The sequence below is a fragment of the Scleropages formosus genome, chromosome 8 (assembly GCF_900964775.1).
Source record: "Scleropages formosus chromosome 8, fSclFor1.1, whole genome shotgun sequence".
Lineage (NCBI taxonomy): Eukaryota > Metazoa > Chordata > Actinopteri > Osteoglossiformes > Osteoglossidae > Scleropages > Scleropages formosus.
This window is the reverse complement of record NC_041813.1, coordinates 15,776,567-15,791,021: the sequence shown is the minus strand read 5'-3', so window position 1 is coordinate 15,791,021 and position 14,455 is coordinate 15,776,567. Positions and strand designations below refer to the sequence as shown.

Below are 14,455 nucleotides of genomic sequence, written 5' to 3'. Positions count from 1 at the left end.
GTGGATCTGAAAATACATGGTTAAAATCATTTAGAAAAAACAAGATGACACTGCACAGACTGTCCATAAAAATGAGCCTCCTTCCCACGAGGTAAAATGGAACCATGACATGATGCTGGGGACCTTCAAGATAATAAATGGCTTCAGGATGGTCAGCCTAATCCAACATATTGAGCTTCTCCTCCTTCACAAGCTCTAAAGTAGAGAGGGAAGAGACTGAACAGTCTTGCAGCTGCACACACATATACCAGTAAAGCAGGTGCATTAAGAACAGGGGTTACCTGAGGGGATCTGAGTGTTCCCCTTCATCTTCTCTGAAGCACATTTCTTAATCTCCAGTCCAATGGCTTTGGCAAGAGGGGGTGGCACAGCATTCCCCACCTGCGTGGAGGGTGGAAAGACAGGTGTCAAGCCTGCTCTAGTTCAGCGTGCCAGCAGCTCACCTCAGAAAATAGCTCAGGCGGTAAAGAAGAAAAAGTGAAGAGGGGATAAATATTTACCTGTCTGTGTTTGTCCAGGATGTTCCCAAAGAACCTGTAGGTGTCAGGGAAACCCTGCGAGCGAGAACACTCCCTCACGCTTACGACACGGTGCTGCTCTGGGTGTAGAACACGTCCCTGTAAAACACCACACACTAGTTCTGGAGAGCACCCAGAGTCTCAAGAGCCTCAAGTCACATTCAAAGACCTGTACCACATGCCCCTACAAGTCTAGCAGGACGATGAGATTTTACCTGCTTGCCCATTGGCTCAGGATTGGTGACTGTGGTGCTGAAGAAGCCGTCCCACTCCAGCCGGCCATAAAGCCCAGCCCAGTGGTTGTGCCTGTTTCCCGTGTGCGGCAGACACCAGGGGATCAGCGTGTTGAACTGACGGTCTGCTGGGTCACATGGCTTCCCTGCAGTAGCACAAGACAAACGTGTCTCTCCACCTGTTCCTAGTCACATGAAACCAGCCAGTTCTACCTGCAGACAAACCCACTTGCCTGCAGCACAGGCACAGACGCCCCTCAGAGCCCCGGTGCTGCTACGGCAATTCTTCTTGTCCGAGTGCGTGTAGCGCAGCTTCTTGGTAGAGGTACCGTCCCGTAGGCGGACCTCAATGTTAGGCAGATCCCTCCAGTCAGAACCTGGAGCCAGAGGCACATGGCGCATGCGGGCTGCCACAAGAGGGCTCATGTCCTGGGAAGAGTACAGAAATGTCAACAAGTATCAGGATGCCTGCACCCAGCTGGCCAAGGCTACCGAAATCCTTTCAAAATCCCAGAGATGCTGAATCTTACCTTACAAATGTGGTCCCGCAGGATAGGCTGGTATTGGGACCCACGGATCTGCCTCTGGAACCAGGACTGGGGCTCCCCATTGTAAGAGATCTCCAGTGCCGATGCACCATTTTGAATCTCAGGCAAATCAGACATGGTGTCCCTGACCGTGATAGTCCTGTAAATTCCACCATTACCCCTGAGAGAGACAGACAGACATCTTTATAAATTAACCAAGTGTGATGGAAAAATGCACTACCATCAGGACAAAAAGGTTTTTGGTGACAGCACTTTGAAAGCTTTATTACAACAGGCCTGAATTTCCTCATAAAGTATCAATAAAATAAAACTGAAGTTACATTTGTATTCTCATCAGCAAAACAACCCAACTGTCCACAAAATGAAATATCTTCATTTGTATCACTTTTTTTTTTTTTTTTAAAAAACCTGGTTTCCATCAAAGACTAACTGGTTAACATACTAAGAAAACCTTAGAGGATGGTTACCGTGTGACATTGCTGACATATTTCTTCTCATCCACCACCACACTGAGGGAACAAGCACGTGGGGCAAACACATGCAGTGGCTCAGGGTAATGGGGCAGCTTCTCCCCTGGGGCAGCTGCCAGGATGATGGCCCTGCGCCTTGTTTGTGCCACACCATACTGCCCAGCCTGCACGGACCAGCACAGGACAGATATCAACAGAACTGGCAGTATCAGATTCCTGGCTTTGTTGGCCTTGATTAGCCAAGTCTGCACAACCCCTTAACTCAATATTTAAACCAGTTCCTCATCTTTCAGCTCACCTGTAGGACCCCAAAGGTACACTGGTAGCCCATGCGCACCAGACAGCGGAGGGTGAGCTTCAGCACCATGGAGCGCTTGAATGACACAAAGTTCCTCACGTTCTCCAGCAGGAAGAATTTGGGTCTGTAGTAATCACAGTAGCTGGAAGAGCACAAAATGTTAGTTTCAGGCACTCTGGTAGTTCAAAAGTGGGTGTATGCAATATCCCTGTTGCATCATTCTGAATGCTCTTCTACATACCAAATCAACCCACCTGAGATAGGAGACCACCAGGGAATTCTTGAACTTGGAGTAAGTACGCGAGTTAAAGCGGTTCATTCCACTGAAACCTTGGCATGGTGGACCACCACACAGCATCTCCACATCCCCCTTCTGGGGAAGCTTCTGACCCAGAGAGTTGGTCTTCTCACCCGACATGACCAGCTTCAGCAACACATTGCAGTCCTCTGTGAACACAGTGGCTCCAGGGTTGTTGAGTCTGAAGGCCTGGGCAGCTGGCTCCCACATCTCAATGGCCCATAAGGTCTCAGAGATCCCTAAACCAGACAGAAACAGCAGTTTAGTCTCATGTTGCATGCAGAATCTAACCATGTGCCATCAGCATAAAGGGTCTGTGGACTTACCAGCCTGGTGGAGACCCTCAGACAGCCCTCCACAACCAGAGAACACATCCAATGTACGTAGTTTGGGAACCTTGGGGTCTTGGGGTTCCTGTTCCAACTGCTCCTGAGGGGTTGCTTTCCCTTTGCCCTTTCCTAGAGGAGTTGGTTAGAGGGGTTAGATTCACATGTGTGATGCTAGAAGAATGTGTGGAAGCAAAACAGAGTGGATATGCTTTTTTTTTTTTTTATAGTTACCTTTACCCTTGCCTTTTCCCTTCCCTTTGTGAGCAGAAGACCGTGCATAGTTTGGTGGATCTTCAAAGCTCTTTGTCTTGGCATTATAGGCCTAAAGAGAAACCAGAATGCTATTCTTCTTGTCACACAATACACAGACAACCTTACAATCCTCTACTATTCAAACCAATTTTTATCTCCCAATCCTATAATCAAATGTTCTTTCTCCAAGTACACAGAAACCGTAGGCATGTTTTACAGACATGTTCTTACCTCCAAGAAGTAAAAGCGATCAGGACCATAGCTAGAATACTCCTGCACACTCTCAGTGAGGTCTTCTCCATACTCAACTCGACATCGTCCCTGAATATCTACCAGGTCCACAGTGACCTCCTCATCACTCCAGTACAGCTGGTTGATATCAGTGTGGTACCCTGCCTTTGGACCCTTGTGGGTGTTCTCCGGCCTATATGAGAATGAAAGAGGTGGTGTTGGCATCAGAACAGTGTAGGTTTGGTTGTCAAGGCACCAGAGGGACTTATTTTCTTTTTTATGCATTGGACCAAAACAGGCATGTTCCTAAAATACTTGGAAGAAAGAGTTACACAGTGTTTCACATTGCAAAGATTACATAAGCCTATAGCCTGTAAGTCAGTCTATCTTTTCCAATTTGACCTTTATTTTGGACCCCAAACCCACCTATAGAATTTGTAGAGGCGCAGCTTTATCTCATCCTGGTTGGGCTTCCCGTTGCTGCGCTTATTGCAGAAAATCTCCTTGATCCGACCAATACGGAAAGGCTCTGGTGCATCCAGGTTAGAGCCTTTGATATAGTCTGAAGACTTCCTGTAGTACTCAGGGTAGAGCTCTTCATCCACATCATCCTTCCTGTGTGAGCGTTTCACTGGACTAGCAGCCTTCACCCTGAGAAAAGGAAATTCAGAGCAGGGATCCTATGAAACCTTTAACAACAACAAAATCATAGATGAAAAAGCAAATCTTGTGGTTCGGATCAGTTGACAAATATTTCTGTGCTCTTGCTAGTTTACTTTTGCCTTAACTTTTGAAGGCTGCATGGTATTTATCACCATTTTGGTTTATGACAAAGCTCCCACTCACGCAAAGGAGAAAGCCTCAGGCAGCATGTAGACACTGTCTCCTACACGGTACTGCTCCCCTTTCAGACAGGCCAAGCCATACAGGATCTTCGAATCATGTTCTTCCTCCATGGGCTCCAGTATCCGTGGAGTTTCCTGCTCTTCTCGCTCCTGGATCCTGGCACAGCTGGCACAGAACCTGCAACTCCACGCACAGCAATGGTCTGTTTACACACTGAGCAACATGCTACAAGAAATTTCAGCCTGTAGGCCCTTCTGTTGTGGTTCACTGAATGTCAGTTTTAATTCTACACTTTAATCTTGGGTCTCAACTCTGTTATATACTCATTCAGCACAGATCCACTAAGGTTCAGTCAATATTTATCTGTCATATTGGTCCGTGTACGTTGCGTTTGTTCGATTCGAAATTGAAAAACAAGATGTGAATTACGATGCCTTTATTTGTTTTTTTAAAAAAACAAATAAAGTTTAAAAACCATTTTTTGCTAAAAATGTTAAATATTTAAAATATTCTTCATTTATTTCTTGGCTTTTTTTATTTTTTTTTTACACTTCAAGTTATTTCATTTTGTGGTATTCTTGAACAACCTGGGTGTAAATTAATTGAAACCGCACATAATCCATCAGTGGCTTCATCAAACATGCTGGCTTCACAGAGTTATTCATAAGTTAATATGAATCACTAGGTGCTTTTCAAAATGAGCAAGAGTATAACTGTAAGGGAGGATGACATGTCTGAGAAAATTGGCAGGACAATCTTCTTACTAATTAAGCGCAGGTATTAAAAGCACCGTGAAGTTCTAGGTTACATTTATTTAGCAGATGCTCTTCTTCAAAGCGACTTCCAATGAACTCTATGGAGTGTTATCAGCCCACACACCTTATTCACCAAGGTGACTTACACTGCTAGATACACTACTTACAATGGATCGGTCACTCATCCATACATCAATGGAACACACTCTCTGTCACTCACACACTACTGGTGAACCTTAACAGCATGTCTTTGGACTGTGGGAGCTAACCGGAGCACCCAGAGGAAACCCACGCAGACACAGGGAGAACATGGAAACTCGACACAGACTAAGCAGAGATGAAACCCACATCCTCTCACATTACCCAGGTGCTGTGCGATAGCAACGGTACTTGCTGTGCCACCGTGTCACCCGTTCTAGGTTAGGCTACTTGTTAAACTGGAAACATTGTGCACTTTAGGGCATTCATCATATTTTGTATTGGGAGACTTTGATTTCTACTTTGTACGATTAAACGAAAAGAGAAAATTAGGTCTTTTTTTCTGTATGCTCAGAAACAAAGGCTGTTTCTCCCCTAATTTTTCTGCTTTCAGTATGAAATCAGAAAATGAATGAAGGCAATGTACACGGACCCATATTCAAGTTATAATGCTGTAAATGGAATTAGATGGGTTGAAGACTGATCAGTGTACAATTCCATTGTACAGACATCAAACTATCAACAAAATAAAATTACCAAGCTTGATAGTGTACTTGTTAGTTGCATCCAGCAATGTTCAATCAGCCAATACAATTTCACTTTGACCTGTCTGTACCAACACCTGCTATAGACTACAGCAATAAATATTCTACGGAAAATCAATAACAAGCATACCCAAAAAAGTGCAATTTTTCCCTGTAACTCACTTAAACTTGTAGTCTTCAGAAGATGTCACCTTAGGCGGTGTCTCAAAACGAGCAAACTCACTATCGTACCACAGCTGGTAAAAAAAGCTCTTTCCATCATCCTCGATCACTTTCATTTCGTCATCCATTCCACCCTGAAAATAAAGAGACGTTTTAGTACTGAAGTAAGATATACTTCCACCCCACTGAGTAATTCAAGGTGTCTGCAGCAAGTGATATTTCACAACATACATCTTACCTCCATAAACCAGTTGTTAGACGGGGCCTTGTATAAAACATTGACTTTGTCCTTCACATAGCTAAGCTGCATGTCCTCACACTCATCCACCAGGAACAGCTCCAGGGGGTCTGATGACTCCCCCAGCACTGTGTCTGTACCACGGCAGAACCAGTGAGCATGGAACATCTTCCCATTGTTATCCTCCCATAGTGCTGTGATCCTACGGGCCAAAGGCGCATCTTTCACTGCAGCGCATCAATCATGGCAACTATAACTTTTGGAGGTTTCACAATTGACCACAGGTTGCGGTTCCACAATAAACTGAAAAGGACACTTACCTGGCCAGGTAGAGAGGATGTGAGGGGTCATCTGGGCTAACAGATACATAATCTCCCACTTCCAGAATCTGGTTGTCAATACACACTTTCATGTGGTACTCCTTTTTCCCTTCTCTCTGAAGCATTGAAAGAACAAAATAAAGAAAAAAATAAACCATAAGGTAGGGGGGCATGGTGGCACAGCAGGTTTGGTCAGGTCCTGTTCTCTGGTGGGTCTGGGGTTCAAGTCCTGCTTGGGGTGTCTTCTGACAGACTGGTGTCCCATCCTGGGTGTGTCCCCTCCCCCTCTAGCCTTGCGCCCTGTGTTGCCAGGTTAGGCTCCGGTTCGCCGCTCCCCGCCCTCGGGACAAGCGGTTTCAGACCGTGTGTGTGTGTGTGTGTGTGTGTGTGTAAAATCATAAGGTTTGCCATAAAGACAATTCACTTGGCTTCTGTGAAGTCAGAAGGGCTGTACCTGGACAGGCTCATCCAACCAGGACAATTTGCTCTGACTCTGCTTCTTTTTCTTGGCTTCAGACATTTTTTTAGACGAGGCCTTCAGCAAGGAAAGTACATCTTCTTCCTCCATGTTCTCATCATCCTCTGCTTCTTTCACCGCCAAATTTGGGCATCTGACGACAAAACACAGGATACTTAATAACAATGATTGCATCCGCATCCAAGTGACACACATCTATCCCCAAGCCTACATCTTTCACAGCTACAAGTGAAGCCCTACTGGGGCTGGGTGAAATTTCATAAGTCAAAATCACAGGAAAACATTTCTTTATTTTTAAGTTACGACTGGGCACATTAGGTGTACTCCATATTCTGAAAATGTAGTAGCAAGAAAAAATGCTGCATTCTAGAGCTGAAAATGCAGATTCAGCCACTCCCCAAAAGTCTCACCTCCTTTTCTGACAGGCCTGTTTACTACGACCAGTACCCCCAAACTTGATCATGTCCTTACAGGCCGTGCACTTTCCACAGTCGGGAGCCTGGCACACCTGAGGACAAGGAAGATTAACACTCCAAAGTACACTTAAAATATCAGTGAACTGGGAGTGAAAAAATATAACAAACTGTTTGGAAATTGAGAACCCTTCTTTACAATTACAGAAGAATTTCAGTTCCCACTCCTCCCCCCCCCCACCAAAAAAATTCTACCTCTAATCTTATCTGTATCAGCAGCACTTCATGAAATGGTACTTGGATACGACCAACACAACTTACCTCACAAACACCACAGCGCTGTCGCTTCACCCCACCTTCCTTGTCATTCTGGTCAATCTGGTCAGAGAAGAAAGTATCAAAAATCTGGTAAACCAGCTTTGTGGTGGTGGCCTTTGTGGGACCCTTGCTGTCCTTCTCAATCTTGGTTGGGTGTCGTATGGCTTGTCTTCTTGCTGCTCGCCTGCAGGGGGGGGGGGGGAAGAAAGGCATTCAACACATGTACATAACTGAACGTGCACTGAACTGGTGGCAATTTCACCAGCCCTGTAAATGCCATCTTAAAACCCTGTCCACACCCCAATTACAGATGAGAATGAACACACAGCAATGGACCCATGCAGGATGGAACCAAATACTGCAGTGCACACAAACATGTGTCATACAAAAAAAGGGTAATTTTAACAAATGCAACTGAAGAACTAGCTGCCTAAGCTTCGGATACTGTTACACAGCCAGAATGTGTCAGGGTTCTGAATACAGGCTCCCCAACCATTCACAGGTATAAAAGGAAAAGCAGCATGCACAAAGAGGGGTGGGGGTAACATTCCAACCAGATCATACCTACCAGTACAACAGCATGCTGCATTGGGGGAACGTTAGAGGAGTGTTAGAGACATGAGGAAAACTGGGTGCAAGCAACAGGACCACTCCCTTGCCTACCCTTTAAAGCAGGAATTTATCATTTATTGAATAAAAAAAAAAAAAAAAAAAAAAAAAAAAGAAGCATCTGGCACAAACCCATGTGCCAGCAGACATTGGGTACAATTTAACACAAAAGCAATCACTGGGATGGAGCAAAGGGAGTGGAGGCAGATCAAACACTTCCCCAAACATTATTTTAAGAGGGGTATGACAGCGTTGGCTGGACAGGCAGACAAGCAACTTGTCTGGAGAGGAAGGGTGTCAAAATCAGTGTTGGAAACTTCTGTAACTATGCCACTTGATTTTATACTTTAAATGTTGGCATCTGTTTTGTGGCAAAGAGCCCTGCTGTCATACATTATAGTGCTTGAGGGGAGGGGCTGGGGGAGAAACACACACACACACACACACACACACACACACACACACACACAAAATTACCTCTTGCCTAGTGTGACCCCAGCCAACTTGATGAGATCCCTCATGCAGGGGGTGACAATGATGGGCTGCTCATCTGAATCCCCTGCCTCATCATAGCTTTCCACCTGCTCAACAACAAACTGGGCATGTCGCAGCAGCGTGTCCTCTGTGAAGCGATTGAAGTTCAGCCCAGCTGGAGGCACTGTGGTCTACAGCAGGACAAAGAAAGAGCAGCAGTCAGAGAAGATGAGTCAGCTAGTGTGGGAAAACAGTGAAAAGGGCATCCTCACCTCAATTTTATTCAGTAGATCTTCATAGGTTGCATCAGGGTTCTTCTGCAGGAACTCCACTACAATCTTGCTCATATAGATCTTCTCCTGCATGAGGGCAAAGATGGGCCCATACTCCTCACTGGGGTCCATCAGAATGTAGTCCGCAAAAGCTACAAGTCAATTCAGTGAATATGGTTGTAAGAGGCTCACCACCAACACAAACACAGAACCACTAGGAGGCAGAAGTTACCTGTAGTGAATCCAATGAGAGCCTTCTCTCCTCCATCGAAACCTGTGATCCACCAGGCATTAATTGGGCCTAGTTTCTTCGCAGGAACACCACCTTGGAAAGAGAAACAATAGCAGCATCTATAGTTGAGCAGACATATTTACAGCTTAGATCCAACAGAGAAAAAGAATTAAGGCACAGAATTTGCCACTTGAACAAAATATGACTATGACTAAATCCAGTCCTCCAAACAAATGTCACAATAACTGAAGATTTTTAGTTCAAGTATAATAAAACTGGTAAACGTCAGAACATGAAACATTTACTAAACAGGAATGTCTACAGCATCTCACAAATTAACTACAAATGATAAAATATATATTATACTTAGCACAGAAGTGAACTGACCATCCAAGCATGGGTTGTCATCATAGATGGGCTTGACAGCACAGCTGAAGTACAACTCCACATTCTTCTCAATCAACCCAGAGTCAAAGGGACACAAGTGTCCTCGCTTGTCATAGACACTACAACACAGAACCTGACTTAATCTGCCAGCCTAACAAGCACTTTATTTAGTCAAAAATCAGTATGCTGAGATCAAGTATTTGTCAAGAGGAACACCTGAAGTTTGTAATCTTATGTTGGGGAAGGTCCTCATAACTCTCAAACCCATCTTCATTTGAATCAAACAGTGACAAACGTTCATCTGTCAGCATCTCTGGCTCATCCAGCTGCAAAGTCAAAGACAACTTTACTATCATTCCCATAATAGGTTTACAACATACACAGGAGTAAAATACCATTTCTCCTGGACCACTGTGTGAACATACAGGACAACATATGTTGTTACTCATAATGCTACAATGCGAGTAATACTACTATACTATATAAATACTATACACTACTGTGCAAAAGTCTTCAGCACTTAGATGTTTCACAAAAATTTGTTTTAGATTGTTATCTAATGTCTTCTGCATTAGTGTCAATGGGAAAGAGCATACTTTAGATTTCAAAGCATTCCTTTTGCAAAAAGTTACAGTATTAAAATAAGAGTTTTGCATGTCGTTAAAGAAAGAAAGTACACACACACAGTCTGAAACCACTTATTCCAAGTGGGGTCGTGGCAAACCAGAGCCTATCCCAGCAACACAGGGCGCAAGGCTGGAAGGGGAGGGGGACACTCCCAGGACTGGATGCCAATTCATTGCAAGGCACCCCAACCAGGACTCGAACCCCAGACCCATCAGAGAGTGAGACCCGGTGAAGCCCGCCGTGCCAAACGGTTGTTGACGATGGACGTTACTAAGCTTCGTAGGAAGCTTATTAATATTAGCATTATTTTTTGACGCATTCTCCCTTTACAGCTTTTTCCCCAAGTCCCTAAAACTTTTGGACAGTACTGTACGTAGTTACTAACTATTGTTACAATATGAATAGTACTAATACAATGCTAAAATACTAGTAGTAAAAACTAGACAATGACAGCAAATTCACAAAACTATAAAATTAAAAACACTTCAGGAAAAGTGCAGTGATAGGTTCAGTCTAATAAATAGAAATGTAAACCAATTGTATAGGAGATGTTGCAAAAATGTTTTTTGTGCAATAATTGTAGAAATGAGCGATAGTGTAACCTAATGTAGGTCGACATAAAGTGTATTTAATACAGCAGCACAAACAAGGTAAAGTAAGGATTTAACAACTGAGCATACATCTGGTCAAGTTAGAAGCCCTGAGAAACAATGCCTTACTGCATCATCAGGGTCTCCTTGAAAAAACTTGAGGTCTGGGTCATCCAGATACTGCCGGCAGTCGGGACATTTAGGGGGTGGAGTCTAAATCAGGGAAAAATAACCACACCCCCCCCCCCCCCAAAAAAAATCCATTAGAAGGGACAGGGTGGTGACAGAAAGTTTCATTTTAGCACAGAAGAAGATAAAGCTACCAAACACCATTAGGCCAGACCTTAACCAAAGCAGCAGCCTTAGTCTTATCAGTTGTAGTGTTGTCAATGGACATTCTAAGGAAAGAGACAAGGGAAAATGAAAAAGAGCATTTTTCAGATTCCCAATAAATCTGAATGATGCAAGATACAGAATGTCTTACTTTCCATCGAATTCCACCTTTAGCCTTTTCTCTTCCCGTGCCTATACAGGGAATTCAAAAAAAAAGTCATCATCTGGCCAAGTGACAGAATTAAGGCCGGCTGTGGATATGCAATGCTTACCTCCTCCTCTGTATCACCCTCCTCACTCCTCTCAGCAACTTCTCCATTAACATCTTCACCATTTACCTCTTCAGACTTGCGTTTGCTGGAGCTATGAAGACAAATTGACTTAGCACACACATAAGACAACCCACATACCTTTGATATGTGCTATAACAAGGAAATCAACTCACACTTTAGAAAACATTGATATGATTGTGGGCTGTTTTCCGGAGTTTCTCGTCACTCTAGAACTGGCTGATGATTCTGGAAGAAATTGTTCATTTCATTTTATCCACCAAGCAGTATGGCACAAATTTACCACCACTTATCAAATACACTGAAGACAATTAAGTATAATATGCTCTTAATTCTAACAAACTAAAGTCAGTCTTGAACTTAGTTTTTATTTACTGTAATTATGTAGTACAAACTAGGTCAGGTAACCTTTTTTATGTTTGTATATATGTACATCTCAGATTCTTCAAGCTTTTTAAAGAAACACAGAAAAAGCTTCAGTGTGCAAGTAATCATGCCACTGATAATTCTTTAATGTCCAAGGTTTCAACTGCTATTAAGCATGAAATGAAACCCAACAAAGCTGAATTTAACAGCATTTCTTAAAGTCACTCATAAGTAAAACATACACATCAACCTGCACTGTACAGTATACTTGTGATGTGCTAAGAGGAAAGTTCACTATTTACTGAATACTGCAGTTTATAGGAGAAACTCCATGGCCTTTGCTCACTCACTCTTGGGCTCCGTATCAGCTTTGCTCCTCCGACCTCTCATTTTGGGAGCAGTGGGGGACTTTAGAGAACTGCGTTCTTCCTCCGTCTCCATAGCCATCTCCTCCATGCCGTTTTCCTCATGTGAACAGTTCTCAGCAAATCCATTGGTGCACCCATTGATCTTGCCATCATCACTGGAACTGCTTCCACACAATTCCTTGCCCAGCAGTGCTTTTACCTTGGTCAGATATCCCTCCTGAATGGGGGTGGAGAAAAATATTACAAGCACACGTAAAGTATCAATTACAAGTACAACTGCCACCAAGTACAGGAGAGAAGGAGTACAGGAAACACTGAATTCACTGCCCCTTAACAACTAACAAACTAAGCATATTCACATACATTAATGTAACTCTGAATCTAGACATCATTCAGGCAAGAACAAACCCAGCCAGGAAGGCAACAACTATAAAATTATTTAACATAAAAGCCATTGCACATCAAGAAGTTACTTCATAAACAAAAAAAAAAAACAACCACATATCCCTGAAGTCCAAATTTTGCTGTAGAAATCCATATACTTTAAGGTCAGGTAAGTGATTTTGTGAACCAAAGGTGGATGGCATCTGATGTCAAGCAGCTCACCATGGAGAGTTCATCATTCTTCATCTTTGTTTCCAGGCTGGTAAGCTGGTCCTGGGCTTCAGCACAAAGGAACTCCTGCACCAGACTTAGCTTCTCCTTCAGGAGTTCCTGAGAAGGGAGCCAGAGTTTGAAAGTAACTACATGGAAACAAATCAATCCTAGGCCAAAAGGGCAAGAAACCAAGTTTGTGTTTTATAGCGCCTACTACCTGACAGGTAATATGAATTCTGATTAGGTGCTGCAGATTAATTTACGCACCTTCATCATAACTTTCCCCATACTTAGCAACTAAACATGTGTGCTGCAAGTTACTCAAAAATCATGTGTCTGCATCCAGATCTCTCCTTCTGTTGGTGTAATGTACTTTTGTATCGATCCTGGAGATAAGCATCTGTTAAATAAATAAATATAAATTACATTGGACAAAAGATAATTGTTAAAATAAAAAAAAACAGAAGACAAGTTCACCTCATCGGAGAGAGCATCTCCATCCCCGTCAAGCACCTGAAGCCTGTGAAACAAGGAGCAGCACATTCAGTTTAAGATTTGTAAATAAACTAACATAATTTGGTGCTTTAAGTCATGATGAAGACAAATTTGAAATGTGGGGAAATGTCATCGGAGAATCAAAGTTGGGTACCAAAAAAAAAAAAAAAAAAACCTGACAAACGTGTTATGATGAAACTGGTGAGCAACATCCCAGATGTTAGTTACCACAAATATGAAATCAAAAAGATGGGGGGGGGAAAAAAAAAAATTAAGAGTCAATCCAGGAATCACCACAACAAGCAAGACGGGAAAATAAAATAATAATAAGCCCCAGATCAGATGAGATGGATGACAGTTCGAACCCATAATTCAGGAAAATACATACACCGATAGGGAATTAGATGACGGAAATTTTACTAAAGCGACAAACGTCGAGTTGCCTACGGCGAGTAGGATTGGCGCGTACAAACCCGCAGCACGCATCCACACGGGCAGAAAATCCAAACCAGCCCGTTTGGCGCCAAATCCGCGCAGCTAGCAGGCTAGCTAATGAGCTAGCTACCTGAGCAGAGCGACAAAGACACACAACGGCCAGTGACAGGACTCGGGAGACACTCAGATAGAAACCCGGGCGACCAGCACAAAAAGCCGAGTGACGCGAGGAGAGTGAGGATTAATGGGGGGGAAAAAAAAGAAATAATGACAGGAGGGAGGGCAAAGTGCGGGGAACGGGCGGATGCAGCCAACGCTGAAGCTCAGGCTAACAGTTATGCTGGGAAAACCCACCGCTTCCTGACGTCCTCTGGCAGAGACACGAAGGTGTTGGCTGGCATTTCAACTTTGAATTTCTCCAGTTAAAATGAGCGCTTGAGGTGATTAAAAGAAAAAGGAAAACGAAGAAGAAATAATAATGGCTAAAATTAATAATGTATTTTAAAAACAAGTCTCTCGGAAATAGCACGGCAACAGCCTGTCTTCTTATGGATTCTATATGCTGCTACGGCGCGCGGGCCGTGTTTTCGCGCGGAAACCAGGGTACATCGGACTGTACCACCACCGCACAATATAGGGTGTGCCGCTGTCAAACAGGTTATTTTAGCTGCCTTTTAGCTGTGCAGTTATGATAATTCGGACGACATTCGAATGAAACATAACTTTTTGTCATTAAATAATTATTTTTTGCCACCCAAAATTCATTCATACCACTGTTATTACACGGATGGATTTTTTAATTCCACCCCTTTGTATTATTATGGATTGATCTTGGTAGCCTATGCTGGGATCCACCAAGTCAAACCTAAAAACAGGGGAGTATACTTTTGCCAAATGCATCGTTTAATTTGTACCAACCACGGACGAAAA

General features: G+C 43.4%; 1 protein-coding gene across 4 annotated transcripts; it reads right to left on the bottom strand.

Annotated features, from left to right (window-relative positions):
* dnmt1 (DNA (cytosine-5-)-methyltransferase 1) lies at positions 1-14,121 on the bottom strand. Of its 4 annotated transcripts, none has more exons than XM_018754813.2 (35): positions 13,880-14,121; positions 13,073-13,115; positions 12,605-12,712; positions 11,981-12,215; positions 11,420-11,492; positions 11,247-11,337; positions 11,126-11,166; positions 10,985-11,039; positions 10,771-10,854; positions 9,641-9,750; positions 9,425-9,543; positions 9,038-9,130; positions 8,806-8,957; positions 8,537-8,724; positions 8,019-8,033; positions 7,454-7,634; positions 7,130-7,227; positions 6,696-6,852; positions 6,242-6,357; positions 5,922-6,123; positions 5,684-5,817; positions 4,024-4,206; positions 3,604-3,828; positions 3,178-3,370; positions 2,926-3,016; positions 2,692-2,823; positions 2,322-2,604; positions 2,068-2,209; positions 1,767-1,933; positions 1,282-1,459; positions 985-1,180; positions 734-897; positions 501-617; positions 282-381; positions 1-195 (listed from the first exon to the last, which is right to left on the bottom strand). In XM_018754813.2, the coding sequence occupies exons 1-35, from the start codon at positions 13,924-13,926 to the stop codon at positions 158-160; spliced, it is 4,551 nt and encodes a 1,516-aa protein (XP_018610329.1). In that variant the 5' UTR covers positions 13,927-14,121; the 3' UTR covers positions 1-157. The 4 variants fall into 4 exon arrangements, with proteins under 4 accessions (XP_018610329.1, XP_018610330.1, XP_018610331.1 ...); XM_018754814.2 differs by having other exon boundaries at positions 4,024-4,200; XM_018754815.2 differs by lacking the exon at positions 8,019-8,033.
* Positions 14,122-14,455: the final 334 nt, after the last annotated feature.